Genomic DNA, 24,030 nt, shown 5'->3' on the forward strand with positions numbered 1-24,030 from the left:
TGGTGATGTGCTGTGCAGTTTTCACCACCCTCTGTAAAGCCTTACGATTGAGGGCGGTGCAGCTGCCGTACCAGGCCGTCATGCTGCCAGTGAGGATACTCTCTATGGTGCACCTGTAGAAGGTCAGGATGCTCTCTATGGTGCACCTGTAGAAGGTCAGGATACTCTCTATGGTGCACCTGTAGAAGGTCAGGATCCTCTCTATGGTGCACCTGTAGAAGGTCAGGATGCTCTCTATGGTGCACCTGTAGAAGGTCAGTATACTCTCTATGGTGCACCTGTAGAAGGTCAGTATACTCTCTATGGTGCACCTGTAGAAGGTCAGTATACTCTCTATGGTGCACCTGTAGAAGTTGCAGAGCATCCTGGAGTCCATGTTGAACCTCCTCAACCTGCGGAGGAAGAAGAGCCGCTGTCGAGCTTTCTTGGTGATGGTGGTGGTGTGAAGAGTCCATGTCAGGTCCTCAGTGATGAGTCCATGTCAGGTCCTCAGAGATGTGGACTCCGAGGAAACTGAAGCTGCTGACTCTCTCCACCGCAGTCCCATTGATGGTGATGGGGGCGTGTCCCTCTCCCTGCTGCTTCCTGTAATCCACAATCAGCTCCTTTGTTTTGCTGATGTTGAGATGGAGGTTGTTATTCTGGCACCAAGATGTCAGGTTTTCGACCTCTTCTCTGTACGCCGTCTCGTCGCCGTCTGTGATCTGGCCGATGACGGTCGTGTCGTCAGCAAACTTCACGATGGTGTTGGAGCTGTGTGTGGCCACGCAGTCGTGGGTGAACAGGGAGTAGAGGAGAGGGCTGAGCACGCAGCCTTGAGGGGCACCGGTGTTTAGAATCAGGGTGGAGAATGTGATGTTTCCCACCCGCACTGCCTGGGGTCTGCCCGTCAGGAAGTTCAGGATCCAGTCACAGAGGGCGCTGTTGAGCCCGAGGTCTCTGAGCTTGATGGCCAGCTTGGAGGGCACAATGGTATTGAATGCTGAACTGTAGTCAATGAACAGCATTCTCACATATGTGTTCCTGTTCTTCGGGTCCAGGTGTGAGAGGGCAGTGTGGAGGGTGAGGGCTATGGCGTCGTCTGTGGACCTGTTTGCTCTGTAGGCAAACTGCAGGGGGTCCAGAGAGTCAGGGAGGGAGGAGGTGATGAAGGTTTTGACTAACCGCTCAAAGCACTTCATTATGATGGAGGTGAGTGCTACTGGGCGGTAGTCGTTGAGGATTCAACTAACTTGTGTTTGTTATTGTCCGTGTCTTCTGTTGTTTGTGATATGTGTTGTCTTCAGTGTAGCTCTTGGTATTGTATGCTCTTTTGATTGTTGAGAATAAAAGTATTGAACAAAATGTAATGTAACTCACACACACAGCCTATTTTATCTTGGCGTTTCTCATGCAGGAAATAAAAGGCTTGGCGGAGGAAACCCCACACTGTGGTCCAGGCAATGGAATATATTCAAAGAGGTTTACCCACAGGTGTTTATCGTAGTGACCAATACACTCAGCCATAGGAATATCCACTCACTGATCTCTCTCTGTGTTTCCTCAACGTTTCTCAGCTGTATTTAGAAAGGACTGAACACTACAAGACATCCAGTTAAGATGCTGTTATTGGAGCTGAGCTTTCAGTATCATGTTCTGTTTTTCCAATGCATTCAAATCAGACGATGCTGAAACTAATGGTGCGGTCAAACCAGGATTAGCCAGACAAATCTACTAATGTGGCAAAAAGCAGGGAGTGTGTGTGTGTAGAGTTAAAATGGCCGGCAGCTAAATTATAGCGTACAGCTTCTTATCAAACACTGTCATTATCCTCAGTCATTGTCCTGCAGCCTAGCAGCATGCAACAGCTGCTTGAATTGCTCTATTGTGCGGTTATACACACACACACACACACACACACATACACACAATCAATACTTGAATTAAATGTCAACAATTTCTCTATGACTGGCATGAATTTCACAGGTCAGAGTTCACTCAGATTGTGGGATCTATTTGCAAAACCAGAGGAAAATATCCAACCACACCTGAGAGACTGTTTTTACCTCCTTTTTTTTCAATACAAGGATTCTTCACACACCCATCATGTTTGGCATTTTAATAATGATCATGCTGTAATCAAATTGACTGCACAACGCCCTGCAGCACTCCATCAATCTGGTTGAAGGAGGATCATGCGTTAAAGTCTCTCATCAATTTGACACGGCGCCATAATTGCATAATCTTCTGACTCTGGCAGGCTATATTAAGAAAGGTGGTAATAATGCTTACACACACACACACACACACACACACACACACACACACACACACACACACACACACACACACACACACACACACACACACACACACACACACACACACACACACACACACACACACACACACACACACACACACACACACACACACACACACACACACACACACACACACACACACACACACACACACACACACACACACACACACACACACAGCAAATTGGCTCGGCGGTGGAGTTGAAAGAGCAGTCAGTCACTGTTGCTTCTCTGGAGCTGACAGGCCGGGATAAGAGGGGAATGAGGAGGAAATAAAATAATACCCGGTGAGGTTTAGATACCAGGAAGGCTCATTTACATACATTTACATACCATGTTGGGGTAAAGGCAAATAATGTCAAACAAATACACTTAAACCATGTCATCATTTGGCAACAGCGATTGATATTACTAACAGAGAGCGCCCTGCAAATGTGTGTTTTATGAGATGCTGCCTGTCAGAGCTCAACATCAGAGGGATTAAAAACATCCGGAGCCTATTTTACCAGAGCAGCTATGCTTATTGTAAAGAAATCTCCAAACATGCAAACAATCTGAATATTTCCAGGGTGTTAGACCTTCCTTTTTCTAACTGAACATCAGTAAGCACCATGCATTTTGTAAGATATAGCAGGCTGATTTTAGCATGTAGCAGAGTGGGAAAATGCACACATTCACTCATGGTCTATGTTTGCACTCGACATTTAGTCATGTCAATTTGAGATGTTGACCTATGATGGTGGCATTCAGCATTTTAGAGAAGAAATGGTTAGTGGACTGAATTTATATAGTGCTTTTCCACTCTTTAGGACCACTCAAAGCACTTTACATATGCAAGTCAGCATTCGCCCACACATTCATACAGAAGCAGAGGCTGCCATAAAAGGTGCCACCTGCGCAGGGAGACTTACATTCACACACACACTCTCTATCTCTCTCTCTCTCTCACACACACACACACATACCATGTATACATCACTTCAGGGGACATTACATGCATTTCCTGGAGACTTATCCTAACCTTAACCATAACCATCACATGCCTAACCTAACCAAGTCTTTACCCTAAAATTAATTATTCCCCTCATGGGGACCTCCATTTTGTCTCCATAAGGGAGGCGAGTCCCCACACGTGACTGTGTAAACTGATTTAGGTCCCCACAAGTATAGTAATGCTAGGCCACACACACACACACACACACACACACACACACACACACACACACACACACACACACACACACACACACACACACACACACACACACACACACACACACACACACACACACACACACACACACACACACACACACACACACACACACACACACACACACACACACACACACACACACAGCTGGCCATCGGGGCAATTTGGGGTCAAGTAACATCGACATGTTGACTACAGGGGGTCTTGGGGACGCACCCTCAACCTTCTTATTGGAGGACGACTGCTATCCCTCACAGACACAGTTGCCATCTACTATATATATATATTACATAATATTACTTTCATATTCCTGTATGTATTCTGTTCATCTGTGGTGCAGGGTTTTATGGCAGTGGCTTTGAGGCAATTTGTTGACAACCCAGCAAAACCTTTATTTTTCATATCTTAAAAGCGATAATCTATTTTCTCTAAACACGTATGCATATGTAAAGATACAGAAAAATACATGTACCATAGTGGAATTTGGCTTATGCACAGTGCTACAGTTTACATAAATAAATAACAAAAGAAAACCAGAACTGGGGACATATGCAACCGTACAAGGCATTTCTGTTGCTTTCTCTGCTAATGTTCTCTTGTAATTGAACATGTTGTGAACATGTGGTGCTCTGGCCACTCAGTCAGATACAGAGACCATAAAACAGGCTCTAAAGCACAAACAATAACAACAATGGTTTGATGTTGTCAGTGGGACCTCGTAAAGACCAGTCAAGCCAATCTGTCTGGTGCAGTAACAGGTGCATGTGATGCTTTCTCCCAGCAGCCTGTCACTGACCAGCTGCCACTCCCAGAGCCATGGAAAACAGCATTGTTTCATAATTGCAACACCGCGAGGGAGACATCGCCTGCTGCAAAGTCAATATTTACTAAAATTACACAAAAGCAAGAAGCGATGGCAAACCGGTGAGTAGCGGCCGGGCTAATGATGCAATACATTGGTCATCTAACAATCTGAAAAAACAAACAAATGGACATGAAGACACGTTGAAACAAATATGAAAAAGATCATTTGCACATATGCACAGAAACATGGACGCAGGCTTGGATTAAAATGTCCTCTGAGACACTTCCACTGTGTTCAGTGAGCAGGTTGGAGGTAGAGTGACGCTCTCCAGGCGCTCGCTGCCAGATCCTGTTTGGGTCACTTGGCTCTGACACACTTTCTGTTTGACTGACTGTCTGCCCGACTGACTGAAGAGACTCAAACGGCCCTACTCCATCTTTAACTCTCCTCCAAGCCAGGTGCCACAATCTACTTTCCATCTAAGCATGATTTGAATTTGAATAAAAAGATGGAGTCTGTGTATTTTACCCTGACATCTAGACAAACAGTTTGTTGTTAAGTCTGTGCAAGAGCAGTGTTGGAGCAAGAAACCAGATCACATCAGCCAATTTAGTGGTGCAAGAATGAGCATGTTAGCACTTCTAGTTCACTCAAAGTCAATGATGTTTGAATGGTCTTCAAGTTAGATGCCTGAAATAAGATATACGTTAAAAACAAGGGTAATACCAATAATAATACCATCAAATACATCAGTAAATACCCCACTGGTGAATTTTAAAAACAGCGGTTGCTAGCAAGTGTCTAAATGAGACGACTGAACATCATCACGCCCAACATTAGCCGCCTTTAGCTTAGCGGTGGTGATGTGAAGTCATGTGACCGTGCTGTAGTTCCTTTATAGCCCAACATTAGCTGCCTTTAGCTTAGCGGTGGTGACGTGAAGTCATGTGACCGTGCTGTAGTTCCTTTATAGCCCAACATTAGCCGCCTTTAGCTTAGCGGTGGTGATGTGAAGTCATGTGACCGTGCTGTAGTTCCTTTATAGCCCAACATTAGCCGCCTTTAGCTTAGCGGTGGTGATGTGAAGTCATGTGACCGTGCTGTAGTTCCTTTATAGCCCAACATTAGCCGCCTTTAGCTTAGCGGTGGTGATGTGAAGTCATGTGACCGTGCTGTAGTTCCTTTATAGCCCAACATTAGCCGCCTTTAGCTTAGCGGTGGTGATGTGAAGTCATGTGACCGTGCTGTAGTTCCTTTATAGCCCAACATTAGCCGCCTTTAGCTTAGCGGTGGTGACGTGAAGTCATGTGACCGTGCTGTAGTTCCTTTATAGCCCAACATTAGCCGCCATATTTTATGTATTTAATCATATCTTTTTGATTATAAGGAGTATAAATATTATTCAGATCACCTTGGAATCGCTGGAACTGTAGCTTTTTGACAGCGGTACTGTACCTCTTGTGAGACTTACCTGACTCACAGCAGCCAATAGGGTCGCTCAAAGCAGCTTGACTTTGCGTTACGCTGTGTGGGATTGGTGGATTCGTGTGTGGGAGACATCTGTTTTTGCTCTTTAATGACGTGCACAGAAACAATATGAATTCAATTAATTAAGTTTTATCAGAGGCTGAGAACAATGATTTTAACACTGTCCTTTCTAATGGCGCATTTCCATTGCAAGGCCTCGCTCGGCTTAGTACGGTATAGTTAGGCCTTGGTAGGCCAGGCTCACTTTATGCTGCGTTGCGTTTAGTAACTGGGGCAGTAACTATAGTAACGCAGTGTAGGCGGAGCCGTGACGTCATCTTCAATGCGAAACACAAAACCAACATCAGCCGTTAGCTGTTAGCACTCAGAGCTCACAGCTCCTCATATCTGTTCAGAAACTAGACAAAAGTTAAACAAGTACAAACCACAGACTGCCTGTGTCATGGCGAATACAGTCGCTGCTTTATTTATGTCTGTATAGGCCGTTGTTGTGAGTGTGGACGGTCGGAGCATATACTGCGTTAGCTTAGCCAATCTCCATCTAGACAACACACATTTTAAAAGGTTTTTCGTCTGCCGTCTGTCTGCAGACTTGTGAAAGCATTCATTCATGGTTTTTACTAACCGGTATCAGTATGTTGTTACTTCGGCATCATTTTGAAACGTGTATTACAATTAAATCACGGTCAAATATGTTCATTTTGTTGTAGTTATAGCCCCCTTGCCATCGATTCTCTCTCTCTCAGACTCAGCCTGGTTGTTGGCCCGCTAAGAACCTCGATTTTATGGGGCCAGAAAAACTGTGAAATAGTACCCGCTAGCCGGTACTACGCCAAGTGGAAACGCAACCAAAAACGGGCCGTGCACGGCACACTTAAACCGCGCTGTAGTGGAAATGCGCCATAAGAGGACCTCCTCCCTGATCCTCTCAAGGAACTTTCCCCTTTCTGAATCTACAGATATCAAGATGACTTTGTCCTCTTTTTTATATATTAGCTTCTTTGACAGAATAATATCCCCTGGCTGTATCCATATGTGTTCCTCCATGATTTGTAATTACCCAGGAGACAGTGCGATGCCCCCTGGGGACACAAAGCTCCATCTGGTGACTTCAGAGCGCTGAACATCACACACTTTCTCTTACGGCCTTTGACATGAACTTTGGCGTGCTGCAGTGAAACGATGACACAATGCACACAATGCTTAATAAGAGCTGACACTGATTTCTAACCTTTTTTCGTTGTTTCCAAAGCTAAGAATGGTAGAATAAATGACATTTCACACTTCCTATCTGCATCACAGGTTGCCATAACTATATGCCATGGCTTCAAAAATGTGAAAAGACCCTCTGATGTGCAGTGACTCACACATCATACAGCGTTTGGCATGCAGTTCAAAGCCCTATCTGCTCCTCCGCTTCCAGTATGGCCTCTTTGACTCAGAAGTTCACCACGTATATGTATATAGGACTAAATCAATTAATTACAGTGAGGCTCAGAGACGGGGTTTCGGGCTGTTTGTGGGATGGATGTGTCACTGAAGCTGGAAGGCAGAGCTTATGGTTCGTCATTAGGTTGACTTGTTTTCATAGCTGGAGGTAGAAATTATGCTATGGTAGTTTAAAAATAGTACATCAGAGTTATAAGGCGCTAATCAGAACCCTTTAGGACACTTTTCATACTGTAGGAAGAACAAAACCCCCTAACAAGTAGGAATTAAATGAAACAATGGCGCGTTGGTTAGATCTGAGGAGATGGGTTTTAAAGGACTTTTTGAACGATGGCAATGTGGGGAATATTTAATGTGGTTTTTGAGCAAGAACTAAAGAAATAACGGCAATTTGGAGTGCTGAGGAGTCTGGATATGTCAGAGCTTTCTTCAATTAAAGAAAGATAAAACTGAGGTATCGTTTTTTAGAAGCAAGGAGCGACGACAATTACAAAGTCAGCCTACTATCACCTGAAGAATATATACTGAGGATTAAAGCACTGATGTCTCAGCAGGATTTGGAAAACTTGAAACGTATCCTACATTGTGAACCATTCAGAGAATCAAAACTAAACATGGAGAAGCAGCGTTCAGTTATCATGCTCCATATTTGTTCTTCCAGAAAACTGAGGGTTTCCTGCAACTCTCACTTCCTTTAAATCCAGGCTGTAGACATTTCTTTATATGAATAAACGTGCCATTATGTTTTGGAAAGCGTCTGTAGAAAAAGAAAAGCATTGATGAGGTAATGTTGGTAATAATGCTCGCTGTCTGTGTTTCACTTCGTCCCATAAAAGTGAATGGAGGTTGAGGACAGGACTCTTTGCAGACCGGTGAATAACATTTTCGGTTCAAAGATATCCCAAATTGGGATCAATAAAGTACTCTCTTATCTTATCTTATACCTTCAATCAAACTAATTAACTAACTAAAGAAAAACTAATTATGGAGCTGTGAGTATCATCATGTCGAAACAGCAAAAGCAAACTAAGAAAACTGCCCGAAATGTAAGGCGAAGAAGTATTTTGGGTAAATTTTTGGCCATCTATTCAAAATGTCACAAGTTATATGTAAAAGATGGATCTGTATGGTATTATATTATACAGTCATTTCTGTATATCTGGGTCTTATTCATTTAGTCCATCTGTTGTGCTGCTGTAACATTTCCAATACCATCTGACTTATTTCTTTCTCGTCTTACATTAGCTATCCTCTCCAATGGTTTGGTGATATTTTGCAATTCTGGCAAGATATAAGAGTTGGCAATTAACCGTGATAACCTGCTTTCAACATAACAAAATAAGAAGAATTGAAGTCATTAGCTGCCTTTCAGGAGAACAGCCTGAGGGACCAGCGTTTGTACAATTTGTTTTTGTTTACAGATTTGTGACGAAGAAGAGACCGGGTAAACATAATGTACCTGCAGCTCCGAAATACAGCCAAACAAGTCTATACAACAAATAAGTTTGAGGGACATGTGTACGATCTAAACCAGGGGTGGGCAAACTTTTGGGCTCGGGGGCCACGATGCGTTTTAAAATTTGACAGACGGGCCGGGCCAGTAGCTCCTCGTTAAACACTCGGCACTCATTGTCGACTTTTCTTTTCTTTGGTCCACTCATTGTTACTGATGCAGGTTCAAAGGTGAATTGGGTTCAAAGGTGAGTTATTGCGTCATTGCGTCATCGTTTGCGTCATGACGTAACCGTTTACGTGCCTTCTTATGACCCACACGGCGTTTTACGTCGCTGATTTTCTCCGCAACACCGCTCACAACAACATCAATAGAGGACTGCGTCGGGTAGTTTTTAATCATACGAAGCCAGATTAAATTAAAGAACGACTTCAACATTATACCTTTCTCCAGAGTGCCGTGGTGCATTGTTTATTAATGTGGTTCAGCTGCATTACCGCCTGCTGCAGTGCTGCTCGTGGGCCAGAGTTTAGTCTACTGTTAACTGTAAAGTATTCACTGTCTGACTGTCACACAAGCTAAGATAAATATCCCCCATCCCCATCAGTGAATGTGTTTCAGTCTGAACGCTGTTTGGCATCACAACGCTGTTATGAAAGTTTCTCTGGCATTCTACAGGTGATGTTAGCATAGCAACCGAAGCTAATCAGACTATCTTGACTACTTGTTGCTATCATATTGTGGCATGATAAGCCGTTTTCTACACGCATATTTTACCGGCGTAGTTTTCGTTATGATTTTACTTGTGATGGCCACATGTAGCCCATGTATTGATTCCATCCGATAGCTGCAATAATACAAAACAACCGGTAAACGTCTGCCTCTTCTCAATGGTCAATAACAGTGAACGGATGGTCATTAAAGTAAGGTCAAATAAACAGAATCACACTAAGTCTGGTTAGTGTTGCCTGACTTTATATAAGTGTGTGGTCGCGTTCTGGTCACTTTGCTCAGCACTACTGCTTGTTACAACTTGTATTCGCTGTACTCGCCATGAACTGTTATTGCTCAGGTTAATCTCCAATGTAAGCGTGACGTATTTGGTTCTTAGATCTTGCCGGGTTGCCGAGTGGGGCCAGCTAGAATAGACCAGACTCCAGCAAAGGTAAATTGTGTCTAGAGTGCGCCATCTAGTGGGATCAACTGAAATGCCGGGTATTGCAGGAAAAAGGCTGAATTAATGCGGTCTTTACTATAATTTGGACAATTTTGTACCAATATTCCGCGGGCCGGATTAAAAAGCCCAACAGGCCGTATATGGCCCGCGGGCCTTAGTTTGCCCATGCCTGATCTAAACGCTGCTCCCTTGCCCTCTAATAAAGCTGGATTTGGGATTAATCTGCCTCCAATTGGACCTCATTACCTGAGAGCGGGGGAAATGTACCCCCTGTCGCTCTGACTTCATCACTTTCATTTACCGCCATTACCGCCCGGCCTCTGTCCTTCTCCTTTCTTTTGCTTCGCTCATTTATTACGCACACGGTGACATCCTCGATGACCACCTGCTTTGGTTTCTATTTCCAGCTCCATCCTGCTCTCCTGTCTGACGTTATCTGTGTGAGCTTCTTCTAACGATCTCTCTTCCTGCTCCCCTTCCCTCTTTTGATTGGCGGCAGACATTCAGAAACCTCACTGTCTTTGAGAGGTTCAGTCAGCTGTTTGAAAACACTCTCTCACTTCATGTTCTGTATTTGTAGGAACGCGGCTGCAGGGAGTCTGACAGGAGGCAGACAGATGCTTTTCACAGAACAAGAGGGGGGGATCATTAGTAAGTATGATCTGAAGTTGGCCTCGTTAACTCAAGTTAAAAGGCATTAACAAAGACCGTTAAATTATTTCCGGCATAGATCCTAAACACAAAAAGGACACTAAAGACCCAATAATATATATGTTTTACACTGTATTTATTCATTTAGTTTAAAAACTGCCTTTTTTAGAATTGCTTTTCTGATTTTATTTTATTATTTTATTTTCGTTTTTTTGTTTTATTATTAATATATTTTTTAAAGTCATAATTTGATCCTTTTTTATCACATTTCATTTTAGTGTTTTTTTGTTTATTTTGTTTATTTAATTTAATTTTTAATATTGAATAGCTCACATCCTTTGTCGGGTCAAATGTAATTATTTGTTGTTCAACTTTAATATGAATTTATTGCATTTACACAACTTTAAATACCAAAAATACCTTTACGACAATTATTTGTAGCTCGAGATATATGCTATATATTTAACGGTTATGGACATTTGTACAAAAGCAAACCGTTTCCTGCTGCACATTTCTATTTTAAAAGAGCTTTCTACTTTTCTGGGCCGCCCAACTTAAAAACACTGCGAGACAAAGCATGCACCAATGATTGTTATGAATGTAAATACAACATTTAAACTGCTATGACGGAAACTGCTCCTCTATAATTGGGAAAAGTGTTTAACCGACAACAGTTGTTGCTTTCAGAAATCACTGCCCGCCTCACTGAAAGGAGTCACGAACAGGTGTGCGCTGAATACAGCCATATTGATCATTCTAAACACGCTGCCATTGTAAATAAAACACCACTGTTTGGAACTATTGATTACAACTCACCCACTGCCTTTAGAAATACTAACGACTCTAGCCAGAGAGCAGAGAGACAGTGTGTGTGTGTGTGTGTGTGTGTGTGTGTGTGTGTGTGTGTGTGTGTGTGTGTGAGTGAGTGAGTGAGTGAGTGAGTGAGTGAGTGAGTGTGTGTGTGTGTGTGTGTGAGTGAGTGAGTGTGTGTGTGTGTGTGAGTGAGTGAGTGAGTGAGTGAGTGTGTGTGTGTGTGAGTGAGTGAGTGCGTGAGCGAGCGAGCGAGCGAGCGAGCGAGCGAGTGAGTGCGTGAGCGAGTGAGTGAGTGAGTGTGTGAGCTAGCGAGTGAGTGAGTGCGTGAGCGAGCGAGCGAGCGAGCGAGTGAGTGAGTGAGTGCGTGAGCGAGTGAGTGAGTGAGTGAGTGTGTGAGCTAGCGAGTGAGTGAGTGAGTGCGTGAGTGAGTGAGTGCGTGAGCGAGCGAGCGAGCGAGCGAGTGAGTGCGTGAGCGAGTGAGCGTGAGTGTGTATGTGTTTTAAAGAGACAGAGTGTATTTTAGGCATTGAGGATGCAGCTAGGAGCCTTTCTATGTGAGAAGATTTGAAAATGATCCATCTGTTAAAGCCCTAATTCAGCGAGTGTGTGTGTACGTGTGATCTCTCATCTTTCATTATGAACTTCATAATGTGACTGCGAGCGTAAACGTGCAAAGTGGAGATTGTTAAATTCAGACATAATGAAGTGAGCTCAGAGTAAGGAGAGCTCTCCTGATTATAAATGAGCCTGATGGATGGTTGTTATTAATTCTACCGCACCAATCACAGTCTGCAAAACGAATAGACTGAGCATTATAATACTTTATAATATAATATAGAGGCAGTGCAATGTGACATGTGAGTCTCCTGCAGGTGAAGACGTGAGTCGGAGAGTTTAGTGCACAGTTAATAAAACAAAAGTGCTCTTCATGAACGTTGATAAGTTCATAACCCTCTTTCCCTCTTTGTGATTTGATTTAGTCAAAGCTTAACTCATGTGTCCCCTCTGTGTAAAGAGACTCTGAAAGTTTCAGGAACAAAGATTCTCTCTCTTTTTGTCCTGATCCATTTCTATAAAAACCTGTCTGAAAATGAGCTGATCAGATTTTGGCCACTTTATGATGTCATAACGATGTTTTGGCTTGAGTAACCATTAGCCAATCACCAACCAAGGTAACCCCCCCCCACCTTATCACCTGAATCTCCTCCTAGAGCACCATTGAGTTCTTTGTAACCAAATCTCTCTCAGAGGGGCGTGGGGAGGGGCTCCTTATTTTCATCTAAAGTAACAGACAGAGAATCAGCACTTTGGAAACAGGGCTGAAACAGAGGGGATTATGGGTAATGCTGCAATGATCTGTTTGGTGTTTCAGCCAATCAGAGACAGGTTCTGTATATATCTGAGACCTATAATATATTGATGAAAAACAGTATAATAGGGGACCTTTAAGAACCAACATTTCTATTAGAATATTACACATGTAATGCATAGATACATTTCTGCCTTTTGCACTAAAAAGTAGACCGTTTTTTCTCTAATCCAAACACAGTTCATGAAACCCCCTGAAGTTGAATAAATCCTTGTCTATCCATATTCATTCATAAATCTGTATGTGGTATTAATATAAATATTTAACTTATTTAGAGACAGTACATTACATGTTACATGTTAGACGCTTTTATCCAAAGCGACTTACATACTCAATACTGTGTGCAATCCACACAGGAGCAATTTGGGGTGAAGTGTCTTCAGGGACACAACGACATGCTGACTGCAGTGGGGTTTGAACCTGTGCTCCCCTGATCCGAACACCAACACACTAGTCCACTGCGCCACACACCACAGAGACTCATCTCTCCCTTTTTTTTTTTAGCTTTAACCCATATTTTGTATACCTACATTTCTTTTTATACAACCCTTGTGTGAACTTCTGTATGCTGTGTTTCTCTCTTAACACTATAACAGTTGCTGCTATGACACAACCATGTAGCTCCAACCTCTCAGAGCTGCTCATATAGCTGACTCTCAGCCGTTCTCCCATCTGTATCCTGCAGATAACGTGACAGTGCCGACATCAGCATTATTATCCCCCGTCATTATATCGCTTTCCGCCTGACGACAAACCAGGAGGGGGTTTAAGCAGAGAGCGCCCGGGGGACACACACCTGAGACACGGCAATGCTTCAGCGCTAATCTGTGCACACACACAGATACACAAACACAGGGGAGAGGTGACACACCAACTCCCTGCAGATCAGAGACATGTACACTAATGCTCTCACTTTTATACACACACAAAACACGTGTGCACAAAAATAAAGGACATAATAAAAAGGAGAAAGTGGAAGAATCTAATGAAGGACTGAAATGAGGAGTGTGAGATCATTGGAGTTAGTTACCATTATTTTATTGTTATTTTTGGTGCTGAGATCAGCACCAAAAATAACAATAAAATAATGGTTTGATTTACATAAAATACCACCAATGTGACTTTCTAATGTGTTACTATGACAATATGAGTAACACATCTCTGAACTTTGCTAACAGTTGTCAATTTATTGGAAAAATGCATGACTTTTATTATATTTTTTAATTGGACAAACTATTTTATTACTCTAATTTCCTATGTGTATTTATTTTATTTTATATTTGTATTGCACAAACTTACTCTTTATATAATATTTTATTATTTATTTATAGATTTTATGTTATAGATTTTTCTAAATGGACATCTATTACAGACTGCATAGTTGAAATTGGGTGCTTTTGACCCTCATATATTAATATTTTAAAAAGAAATTCACTAACTGAAACGTAAACAAGAAAGATTGTTTAACCCTCCTATTGTCTTCGTTCCCCCCCCCCCCTTACTTTGGTGTTCGTGGTCAAATGTGACCGGTCCTGTTTTAACTGCTATTACATTAACACAAAAACCATTAATCATCACCAAATTTCATTTAACACCCTTTCAAACTGTACATATTGTATCAGACTACTGGTATACATGAAGAACTGCAGTACATATACAAAGAACAGACACTGAACATGTATTGCGTGGGCCAGGTGTGATCCATGTGGGGCGATGGGCACATAAGGGGGGGACATGTGTCAAATTGTTCTGTGTGTGTGTGTGTGTGTGTGTGTGTGTGTGTGTGTGTGTGTGTGTGTGTGTGTGTGTGTGTGTGTGTGTGTTTGTTTGTGTGTGCCAGGTGTGATTCACATGGGGGGATTGGACACATAAGGGGGGGAACACATCGTGTGTGTGTGTGTGTGTGTGTGTGTGTGTGTGTGTGTGTGTGTTTTATCTGATCCGGATGGTTACTAATTCCTTTTCTTTATGGCGGTCATGTTTGATGGGTGTTACAAAGTTGACTAAATCATCCAAAATTCAATTAAAGTTCTGATCAGCAATTGTATATGTTCAAATGTCGACTGTGAAGGATACCATAAAGCCTTAATGCAATCGAATGTAAAACAAAAAAGTTATGATTGATGAAAGTAGTAAATCGGTCAGATTTGACCCGAAGACAACAGGAGGGTTGGTCATAGGGAACACATTGATTACAATGTCTTAAAAAAAGTCATAATGGATTAAAACACCTTTTAGAAATTACATAAAGTACACCTTTACTGGGCCTCCTAGTGGGATTTCTTTCTCAGCTGTGAAGCAGATAAACTAAATATTATTATTACGTCTGATAAGGCTGAGCAGAGGGAGGGGAAAGAAGTTAGAATAAATAGTGCTACATTTTTATTTTTGTAAGATATTCATGTATTTTGTTATCATAGTAAGCCCTCCAGGTAACACTTCATTTATACTTTAAATACATCCCTGACATTCATGCAGAATTGGGAACGAGAGCCGTAAATACACCCGTTCCCCTGCAGATCTAATTGTGTCTATTCTTAAAACAGTGTAGGTGTAACTGTGGAGAGACAGTCTGACACCAGGCTGACACTTTTACAGAACTATTTTAAAAAGGAAACACGTAAGATGTGTCATTTGTTATGAAGTATATCGCTGAAATGTTTTCTTAATAAGCATTGCCTACAATAATGAGAGGTATTGTCACACGAGGACCTGTTTTATTGGCCCTTCTTTGTGCAGTTCAATGTCTTTCTAGATTAAAAATGAAGCGTGGGTTTAGACATGTCCACGTGATGAGGGCTCAGGCTATAACCTGATTAGGACCGAGCCAGAACCCACTCAATTAATAGGAGCAGTTGAGTGGTGGACACAGCTGTGGCTTTTCCTAGGAAGCACAGCAGCAAATGAACATTGATTGCAGCGAGCATGAGGTCCGTCTTCAGAGGACTCGCTCTTCTTCCCTGAGTTTCTGCCACACTGTAATTTGTACTTATTAAACAAGAATACAAAATAATGATTCTAATGAGAGCCCAGCACGAAGCCACTGATTGCATGATTGAGAGAAATAAACATAAATTAACAGGAGGCGAAGTCAGTAGACAAATGTTCTATTCACAAGGTGGGCATTTGCGTGTGTGTGTGTGTGTGTGTGTGTGTGTGTGTGTGTCTGTGTGTGTGTGTTTTTGCCATGCTGTTCTAAGAGGTGTTGGCTCCAACATTCGTCATGAGAGGGCTCTATAAATAATAACATCAACGTGTATGACTCAGAAACTATGATGTAAAACGTGTGTGTGTGTGTGTGTGTGCACAAATTGTATACATTATTGAAATCAAGACTGCAATTAAAAAAATGGATGTAATCACGTCGGTGGCAGTAATTGTTATTTTGTGGGCTTTGGTTACTTTTGAAGCATGGAGTTTGGAGTTTTGGCCGTCGCCATCTTGGTTTTTGCAACCAGCAGTGACACTAGAGACGGAGTTAACTACAACTGAACAAGACATTTTCAGGCAATCAAACGTTTAAATTAACCTTTATAAATTAAAACCACGCTGACAAAGTGTTAACGTTTTAATGACAGAAACACAGAGAGCACCATGGTAGTGACCTGTCAATCACAAGGTAGCCCCGCCCTAAAGAAAACGTCACTTCATCATCTAATTTTCTCTAAATGGGACCATCGTTTACTAAATGAGCATCATGATGTATCACGGAAGACTAGAAACTAGAGATTAAGACTATAAACCCATCAGGAAAATGGTTATTGAGCTAATAAATCAAGTGATGATAGGATCATTTTCTCAGAGAGTATTATACGATCTGAATTCTGGTTTTAAGTGTTCGTTATCGTACTCAGTCATTAAAGATTGAGAGCGTGTCTTAACTGTATTTAAAAACAGCAGATATAATTGAAATCACACTGGTGACAACTGATAATATCACACTTAGAAACATCAGACTGTAAAAACTGAACAAACTAAGAAAAAGTCATAATTATTGGAACAATGCATTCGAAATTTGAATATAGGGTAGAAAAAGGGAAACCTGGAAGGGATGAGAGTAAGTGTTTGAGGTGAATGGGGTCGGAGGATTAGGGAAGGGTCCTTAAACACTCATTATCCTCCAGGTCTTCTTCATTAAGAGGTGTGTGTAACTCCTGCTAGTATTTTACAAAATGGGTCAAGGGCCTCCTGAATCATTATGTGAAGCTTAAGAGAGCAATCGTCTCTCATTTTGGGAAACACCTAGTGCCTCTAATCCATCTTGGGAAGCTAGGAGGAGAATTCTAGAAAAGCAGGATGACCCTTCAGGCTATTAAGGAATGAAACCTATAACTTAATTGTCTTTTCTGTCAAGCTTACTATCAAAAATATATTCAATTCAAAATTATATAAAATACAAATAGAGCCATGTCATGACCGAAAGAACGAGATCGCGGACACAAGCGGCCGAGATGGGTTTTCTCCGCAGGGTGTCTGGCGTCTCCCTTAGGGATAAGGTGAGAAGTTCAGTCATCCGGGAGGGACTCGGAGTTGAACCGCTCCTCCTTCGCGTCGAAATGAGCCAGGGGAGGTGGTTCGGGCACCTAGTAAGGATGCCACCTGGGAGCCTCCCTAGTGAGGTGTTCCAGGCACGTCCAGCTGGGAGGAGACCGAGGGGTAGACCTAGGACCAGGTGGAGGGGTTATATCTCTTGGCTGGCCTGGGAGCGCCTTGGGACCCCCCAGTCAGAGCTGGTTGATGAGGGGAAAGGAACGTTTGGGGCTCTCAGCTGGAACTGATACCTCCGAGACCCGACCATGGATAAGCGGGAGAAGATGGATGGATGGATGGATGGATGGATGGATGGATGGATGGATGGATGGATGGATGGATGGATGGATGGATGGATGGATGGATGGATGGATGGATGGATGGATGGATGGATGGATGGACAAATAGAGCAAATCTTAACATTTGAGAATCTGGAACCAGCCAGTGTTTGTCATTTGTGTTTGAAAATGTACTAAATTATTGATTACATGTTAGTGATGGATTCTTTACTGCACTGCAATGTCCATAATGCACTTAAATACAGTTTCTTTGTCAATTCCATTATAAAAAAGTAATAATGTCCACTACTAGTATCATTAAATCAGTCACAGCAGGGGGCCCGCTCAGTTTTTATTCATTCAACTGGCTATTCAGATTTAGGATTTAGGTACTTAACGATTAATGAAACCGCTATAACAATGAAATATACTAACTCCTGAGCTTTCATGGAGACAGACAAGTCCTTCAGAATAATAGCACGGTCTCCATTCTTGCTGGAGCTTGTAAAATCACATTTTTCCACCATGTGACAATGTGTTTTAGCTTTACCTGAAGCATACTGGAGGTGCACGTGCACACTTTCTACTTCATCTACTTAAAGTCAGGAGGTAGAGTTGTTCCAGAGTAGATCAATAATCTGTGCGTAAATGTGGAATCTGATGATGGAAAACCTTCCACAAAGTCAAAAAAACACTTTTAAACTGAAAAAGATTATGCAAGTATAAAACGGATCTGCAAATATACAAACAACTCCACCAAAAATAAACATCTCTGAATACATTAGGTAAATGAAAAGCATGTCTCCAACATTTACAACTTTCTAAATTCAGTTTTTAAACTGGCGGACCTCAATTATACACATGTTAATTTGCATTTGACACAGTCACTCTGCCATTTTCAGATAGCACATGAAGTCCTGCAGCTGAGGCTTTCAAAGTAAGAGCAGCAGGTGCCTAAAGTTGTTAGAGCCCAGGGTGTCACACACACACACACACACACACACACAGCTGAGTGTGTGTGTGTGAGCCCCATTTGACAGACTTAAGCACCAGAGACATTTCAAAGTGCAATGCAAACATTTCCAGATCCAAAATCAGTCGACTGAGACCGAAAAACAACGAGCAGCAGCAGTCTGTCAGAGATGAGAGGCTTATTAAAGTCATCATGATTTCTATTTGAATCACAATCACAACAGAAGCCTTTTCACACACACACACTCACACACACACACACACACACACACACACACTCACACACACACACACACACACACACACACACACACACTCTGCAGTGTTCAGACGCATTTACAGACCGACACATAACTGGCCTCTCATCCATTCTTACTCAAGAATCTGATTTGATGAGGAACTAATATCCTAGCATTTCAAAAAAATCTCATATCTGCATGTTTCTCACGGCTAACGGTATAAATGTAGACATCTGAAATTCCCCCTCCTCACAACAAAGCCATGGCATCCTTCACACACACACACACACATCCAGCCCTCCCCACCCCCACATCCTCTCGTCTCACCCCCACCCCCCTCCCTCCCACTTTGACAAGCAGAAAGGCCACGATGAATTCTTGACACCCATGCGAGTTAATTACAACGACTGCACATGTACTGGGGAGATGTGTAATTATCGCCACCTCTGGAAGAGCCAGGCTGTGTTTTAGACGCTCAGAAGAGAAATAGCCCGGCTCAGACCACTTCATGATCATTTCCATGATCAGGGCTGTGTGTGGGGGGAACACATGTGCACAGGGGGGTGGATGTGGATGTGCAAGCGTTTCTCCTGAATAATTCAGACTACATGATGATTACAGTGTTTGAGAGCTTTATTGAGTCTTTTTTGTGTATGGCACATGGGAGCAGAGAGATGAGAATGAAAACACAGCAGACGCTTTTCATTTCCGTTTACAGCACGTCCTTCCTAACAACTCACTTTGCCTTTAAAGGTCGGATTATTTAAATGACAAAAGCAAGAGGCACTGCTGCCACTGTCAGTGTAGTTGGTAAAGGACTTGAAAAAAACCTCAAGAGCGACTCTCTAGCTGCCTGTTGTAATAATCTGTTCCATCCTCTGTCTGTCACACAGAACTGTGTTAGAAAAGACACACACACACACTTCTGTCACTCTGAATATTCAACGCAGATGCAAAGACCAACTGCAATAAAGCATCTCTCACACGCCCACCCACCCAGCATGGGTCCAAACACACAGGGCTGCTCATCGCATCTGCTCACAACACACACTCGCCAAAGAAGAGAAGAAGGACAGAGTCTCCCTCTCTTTGTCCAGCTTCTTTTCAACTGATATTGCTTCACATATAATGGAGATCAGAACACAACTCATGTGGGGAATTAGGTCAAAGAAGCTTTGAGTTTGAGCTGCAGCATTATAGGTGATGATACAAAGTGAAGCCTGTGTGCAAAATAAACACAATGGCCACAAAAGGCGCACAAAGAACCTGAAGGAAGTCTCACACTTATACACAAACTGTATAACAGTGTGCTAAGTATGAGCTGGTAAAATCACCTTAGAGAAAACATGTGTGCATGCATCATTACACTGCCATCAGTGCAACACAGCAGAAAACCAATAAACAATTTCTAAGTGCTTTCATGTTATGGAAACATGGATTAACCTCTTGTTATGCAGACAGGTAGCACCAACACCTTCAATAGCATGCATCGACTGAAGACATTTGTGTATCAACCATCAGTGGATACAGCAGAAGGACTTGCACACTATCATATGATGCATTTGTATAATGTAGTCATATTTTCCATTGTGAGTTCATCATTTTAAAGCATGGATTCGCCTACTCTTGTGCAGAAAGGTGCACATTAAGTCCTCTAAGACTCAATTTGAAAACATGTGGATGTGAATAAACATTTGGATGTGAATAAACTAATTAAATATGCAGACTGAAATTCTCTTAAAGTTTTAAACTTCCTGTATATCATTCCTAGATTGAAGTATGCATGCAGTATTCCATATAGTGAGTTTTTTTGCTTAGTGTTTTTGAGAAAACAGGTTGATCCAATCTCTGTGTGTGGTTCAGAACAGATCACCAGAAGAGAAAAAGCGCTCGTTTTTGTTTTGTTTACTCACGGGTGCCATCGAAGCGCGTGGCGATAGTGTCCAGGAAGGTGTTCTGCGGGGCAAGCAGCCCTCTCATCACCGGCATCCTGCTCCGGGTGGACTGGCTCCTCCTGCCTCGGCGCCCCGGGGCAGAACTGGACTCCTGTCCGGACCCGAAATTAGGCAGGAAGCGAGAGGTGCCCGGTGCGCATCCCAGCCCCTGGAGAAGCGCACCGATCCGAGAAACGCGCGGTGACTCCACCTTGGCACCGCGGGGGTTGTGACCATAATCAACCGAGCAGGGAGCGAGTAACAACCGTGGGATGCACCTGTGTACCTTCCAACGGGGGGTGAAAGGGGAGGGGGAGTAATTCAAACCAAAGTGTGCGTCCGCGAAAAAGCAAAGTGCGCTGCTGAGAGGAGAGGTGAGGAGGATGGATACACTGAGAGTTTGTAATGCTGGAGGAGCGTGGAGGGAACCTTATCGCTGCAAGCTCCTCCTCAACTCTCCCCCTTTCTCTCTCTCCCCCTACTCTCTCTCTCTCTCTCGTTGCGTGGTTATCTTGCTACAGCTGAAAGATGCAGAGTCACGTGACGCCTTTCAGGTCTTGCCATGCTGTTGTCCTGTTCCAAGTGGAGGAGGTGTGAGACTGGGAGACAAAGAGAAGCTGCTCTGGGGGTTCGGGTCTCCCCCCTGATGCTGACGGCTCTTTGTTTTGAGAAAATGTAGATCCGATACAGTCTGCACCTTCTTTCCAAATCTCGGTTTATCGATTATTCAGAAAATCCCACTTCCTTATGTGTTACAGTGTCTATTTAATTCCTGAAGTTTTAGAGAACTAACTTTTCAGGAACAAGGACTTAATTGTACGGTTTTCTAAGAGGAATATAAGACATAAGGAGCAGAGATGATGCTCTCCTCAGGACCTCATGCTCTCACTGTTGGAGAGATCTTTGTTCCTCCTCACTGCTCAGTGAAGTGCTGCCATCTGCTGGTTACACAGCGTGCCTTAAACGCACTTTTTACTTTTTTCCCATGGGAAGGAATAGGAGTCATGATGTAAAATGTGATACCAGAAGTTTTAGTTGAAGTTCGTCATGTCATTACATAAAAACGTAATCTTACAAAATTCTTAAACATAGCATTTTTTTATTTCAAACTGGAAAGCATAATGTTATCAAACTATTTTTAAAATCATTTATGCACTGTATGTTGTATTTATTTTATTAATTTACCTCCTTGTCCTTACCTTATTAAGGCCACGTTTTCTCTTTCAAACTGTATCCTCTTAACTTTGTATTGTATTGTTAAAGTCCTGTATTCAAAATGTTCCTCAAGTAAAAGTAGAAAAATATAGTTAAAGTAGCGACAGTAAAAGTAGTCATTGTGCAGATTGGTCCATTTCAGAATAATATATATGATATGTTTTATAATGATTGATCATTAAAGTGTTCTCAAAGCTGGTAAAGGTGCAGCTAGTTTGAATGACTTTGTATACTGCAGGGTAGCTTGTGAATTTACTCCAGGTGGAACTAAAGTCTGATTTAACACTTGATTATATTTCACACCATTCATCCACATCTGTAAAGTAACTAAAGGTATTAAATACATGTAGTGGAGTCAAAGTACACCATTCACCTCTGAATTGAATAGAAGTACAAAGTTGCATAACATGGAAGTACAGTACTTGAGTAAATCAGTTATGGTCCACATGTTCTCAATCATCCAACCAGGCTCAGCTCATCTTCTTAGTCAGTCATTTTAAGGAGCTGCTTTCCAAACAAAGTTCCAGAAATCCACAGGTGCAACCCCGAAAAACTTCCCCATTTATTTTGTCATCCGAATTTCGTTTCTAATATTGTATCCTTAAGTCGAAAAAGTGCATAGTAACTTCCCTTAATCTGTCATTGCTACTCACTGTTCAGTCCTGCAGTAGCAGGAAGTTACTGATCGATGGATGTGATGCGTTGAACACGTGACGTTTACCAAAGATTTCAAAGGTGCGCACTTTTCCTCCTTTAGTCAATTTCTGGTTTTGTTTTTGGACTTCCGGTCGCTATTACAGGTGTTGTGTTATGTAACTTTACAGTTCTACTTCACTACATCAGAAAGTTAGGTACACATTACATACTGTTTTCGTACTCCTTATGTTTTGTTCGGGTCTCCCGTGACCCATTTCAAGTTGTGTTTTGGACTGAGATAAATCATGGGTCAAAATTGACCGAACACAACACAAGGGTTAACAGCCTTACTTCCAGATTTAAAAACATGTCCATTTGTTGGATAAACTGGAGAATATGTACTTCTGATAGATAGATAGGCTATATAGATGGGAGAGAGTTCAGCTTCCTGACAGCCTGGTGGACGAAACTGTTTTACAAAAAACGTGCACCGCCCGGGAATCGAACTCGGGTCGCAAGAATGGGAATCTTGCATGATACCACTACACTAGCGGCGCTAGTTGAAAGCTAGAACCATTTGCCGTAAAGTCTGGGGGTGGGGTTGTTGACGTTCTTGGGTATGCTGTAATTTATCAGCTTCTGTGAAAACATTTTAATTAAAACATATTTACAGGATAAAAGTACCTCATATACTATGAATTAAAAAAATATTCTTATCTGGTTAATTCAACAAGTGACAAAATGGTTGCATTATGAAGTCAGATCGTATAAGAATATGATAAAATTACCATATTTCTCAATTGATTCGTTACCTCAGCAAATTAATGTATGGTCTCAATCACTAGTTCCAAGTATTTTTCAATGCAGCATGATGTTCATTTTGTAAATTATGGCCCCATTTAGAGATAGATCGATAGATAGATAGATAGATAGATAGATAGATAGATAGATAGATAGATAGATAGATAGATAGATAGATAGATAGATAGATAGATAGATAGATAGATAGATAGATAGATAGATAGATAGATAGATAGATAGATAGATAGATAGATAGATAGATAGATAGATATTGATGCAACAGTAATGTTAATCCAGAAAAATCATGGACTACATTATATAATATATAAGTATACAATTGGGAAAATGTAACTGTGCAATAACTGTTACCTTCAGTACTTTAACTACATCTTGCTAATAATACTTCCACACTTTGAGTGAAATAACATCTAAAATGGAGGACTTTTACTGTAGTGGAGGAGACTGTTATTAGTACTTTTACTAAAACAAAGGATCTGCATAATTTTCCGCCACTGGCAATGTTCATTATCATTTAAATGAACCCCTTGGATCTCTATCAACGTTATTCATCCCCGTAGGGCGGTTGGTTTTGCTGCATAGGGTTCAACATTAAACAAACATCAACACATTAGTCTGGGAAACACAGACTCAGCAGCACTGCATTAATACACACAAGCATTATCATGCAGCAACTACAACAAACT

General features: G+C 42.0%; 1 protein-coding gene and 1 non-coding gene across 2 annotated transcripts in view; both read right to left on the reverse strand.

Moving 5' to 3' along the window:
- kcnh3 (potassium voltage-gated channel, subfamily H (eag-related), member 3) overlaps positions 1–21,047 on the reverse strand; it is a 179,963-nt gene extending 158,916 nt beyond the window's left edge. The window contains 1 exon segment of the mRNA XM_034146814.1: positions 20,654–21,047. Coding sequence (XP_034002705.1) covers positions 20,654–20,729 — 76 coding nt within the window. The 5' untranslated portion in view covers positions 20,730–21,047.
- Positions 21,048–23,011: 1,964 nt separating this feature from the next.
- Positions 23,012–23,082, reverse strand: trnag-ccc. Its single transcript has one exon. It is a non-coding gene; the product is annotated as a tRNA-Gly (tRNA).
- Positions 23,083–24,030: the final 948 nt, after the last annotated feature.

The sequence above is a fragment of the Trematomus bernacchii genome, unplaced genomic scaffold (genome assembly GCF_902827165.1).
Source record: "Trematomus bernacchii unplaced genomic scaffold, fTreBer1.1, whole genome shotgun sequence".
NCBI lineage: Eukaryota > Metazoa > Chordata > Actinopteri > Perciformes > Nototheniidae > Trematomus > Trematomus bernacchii.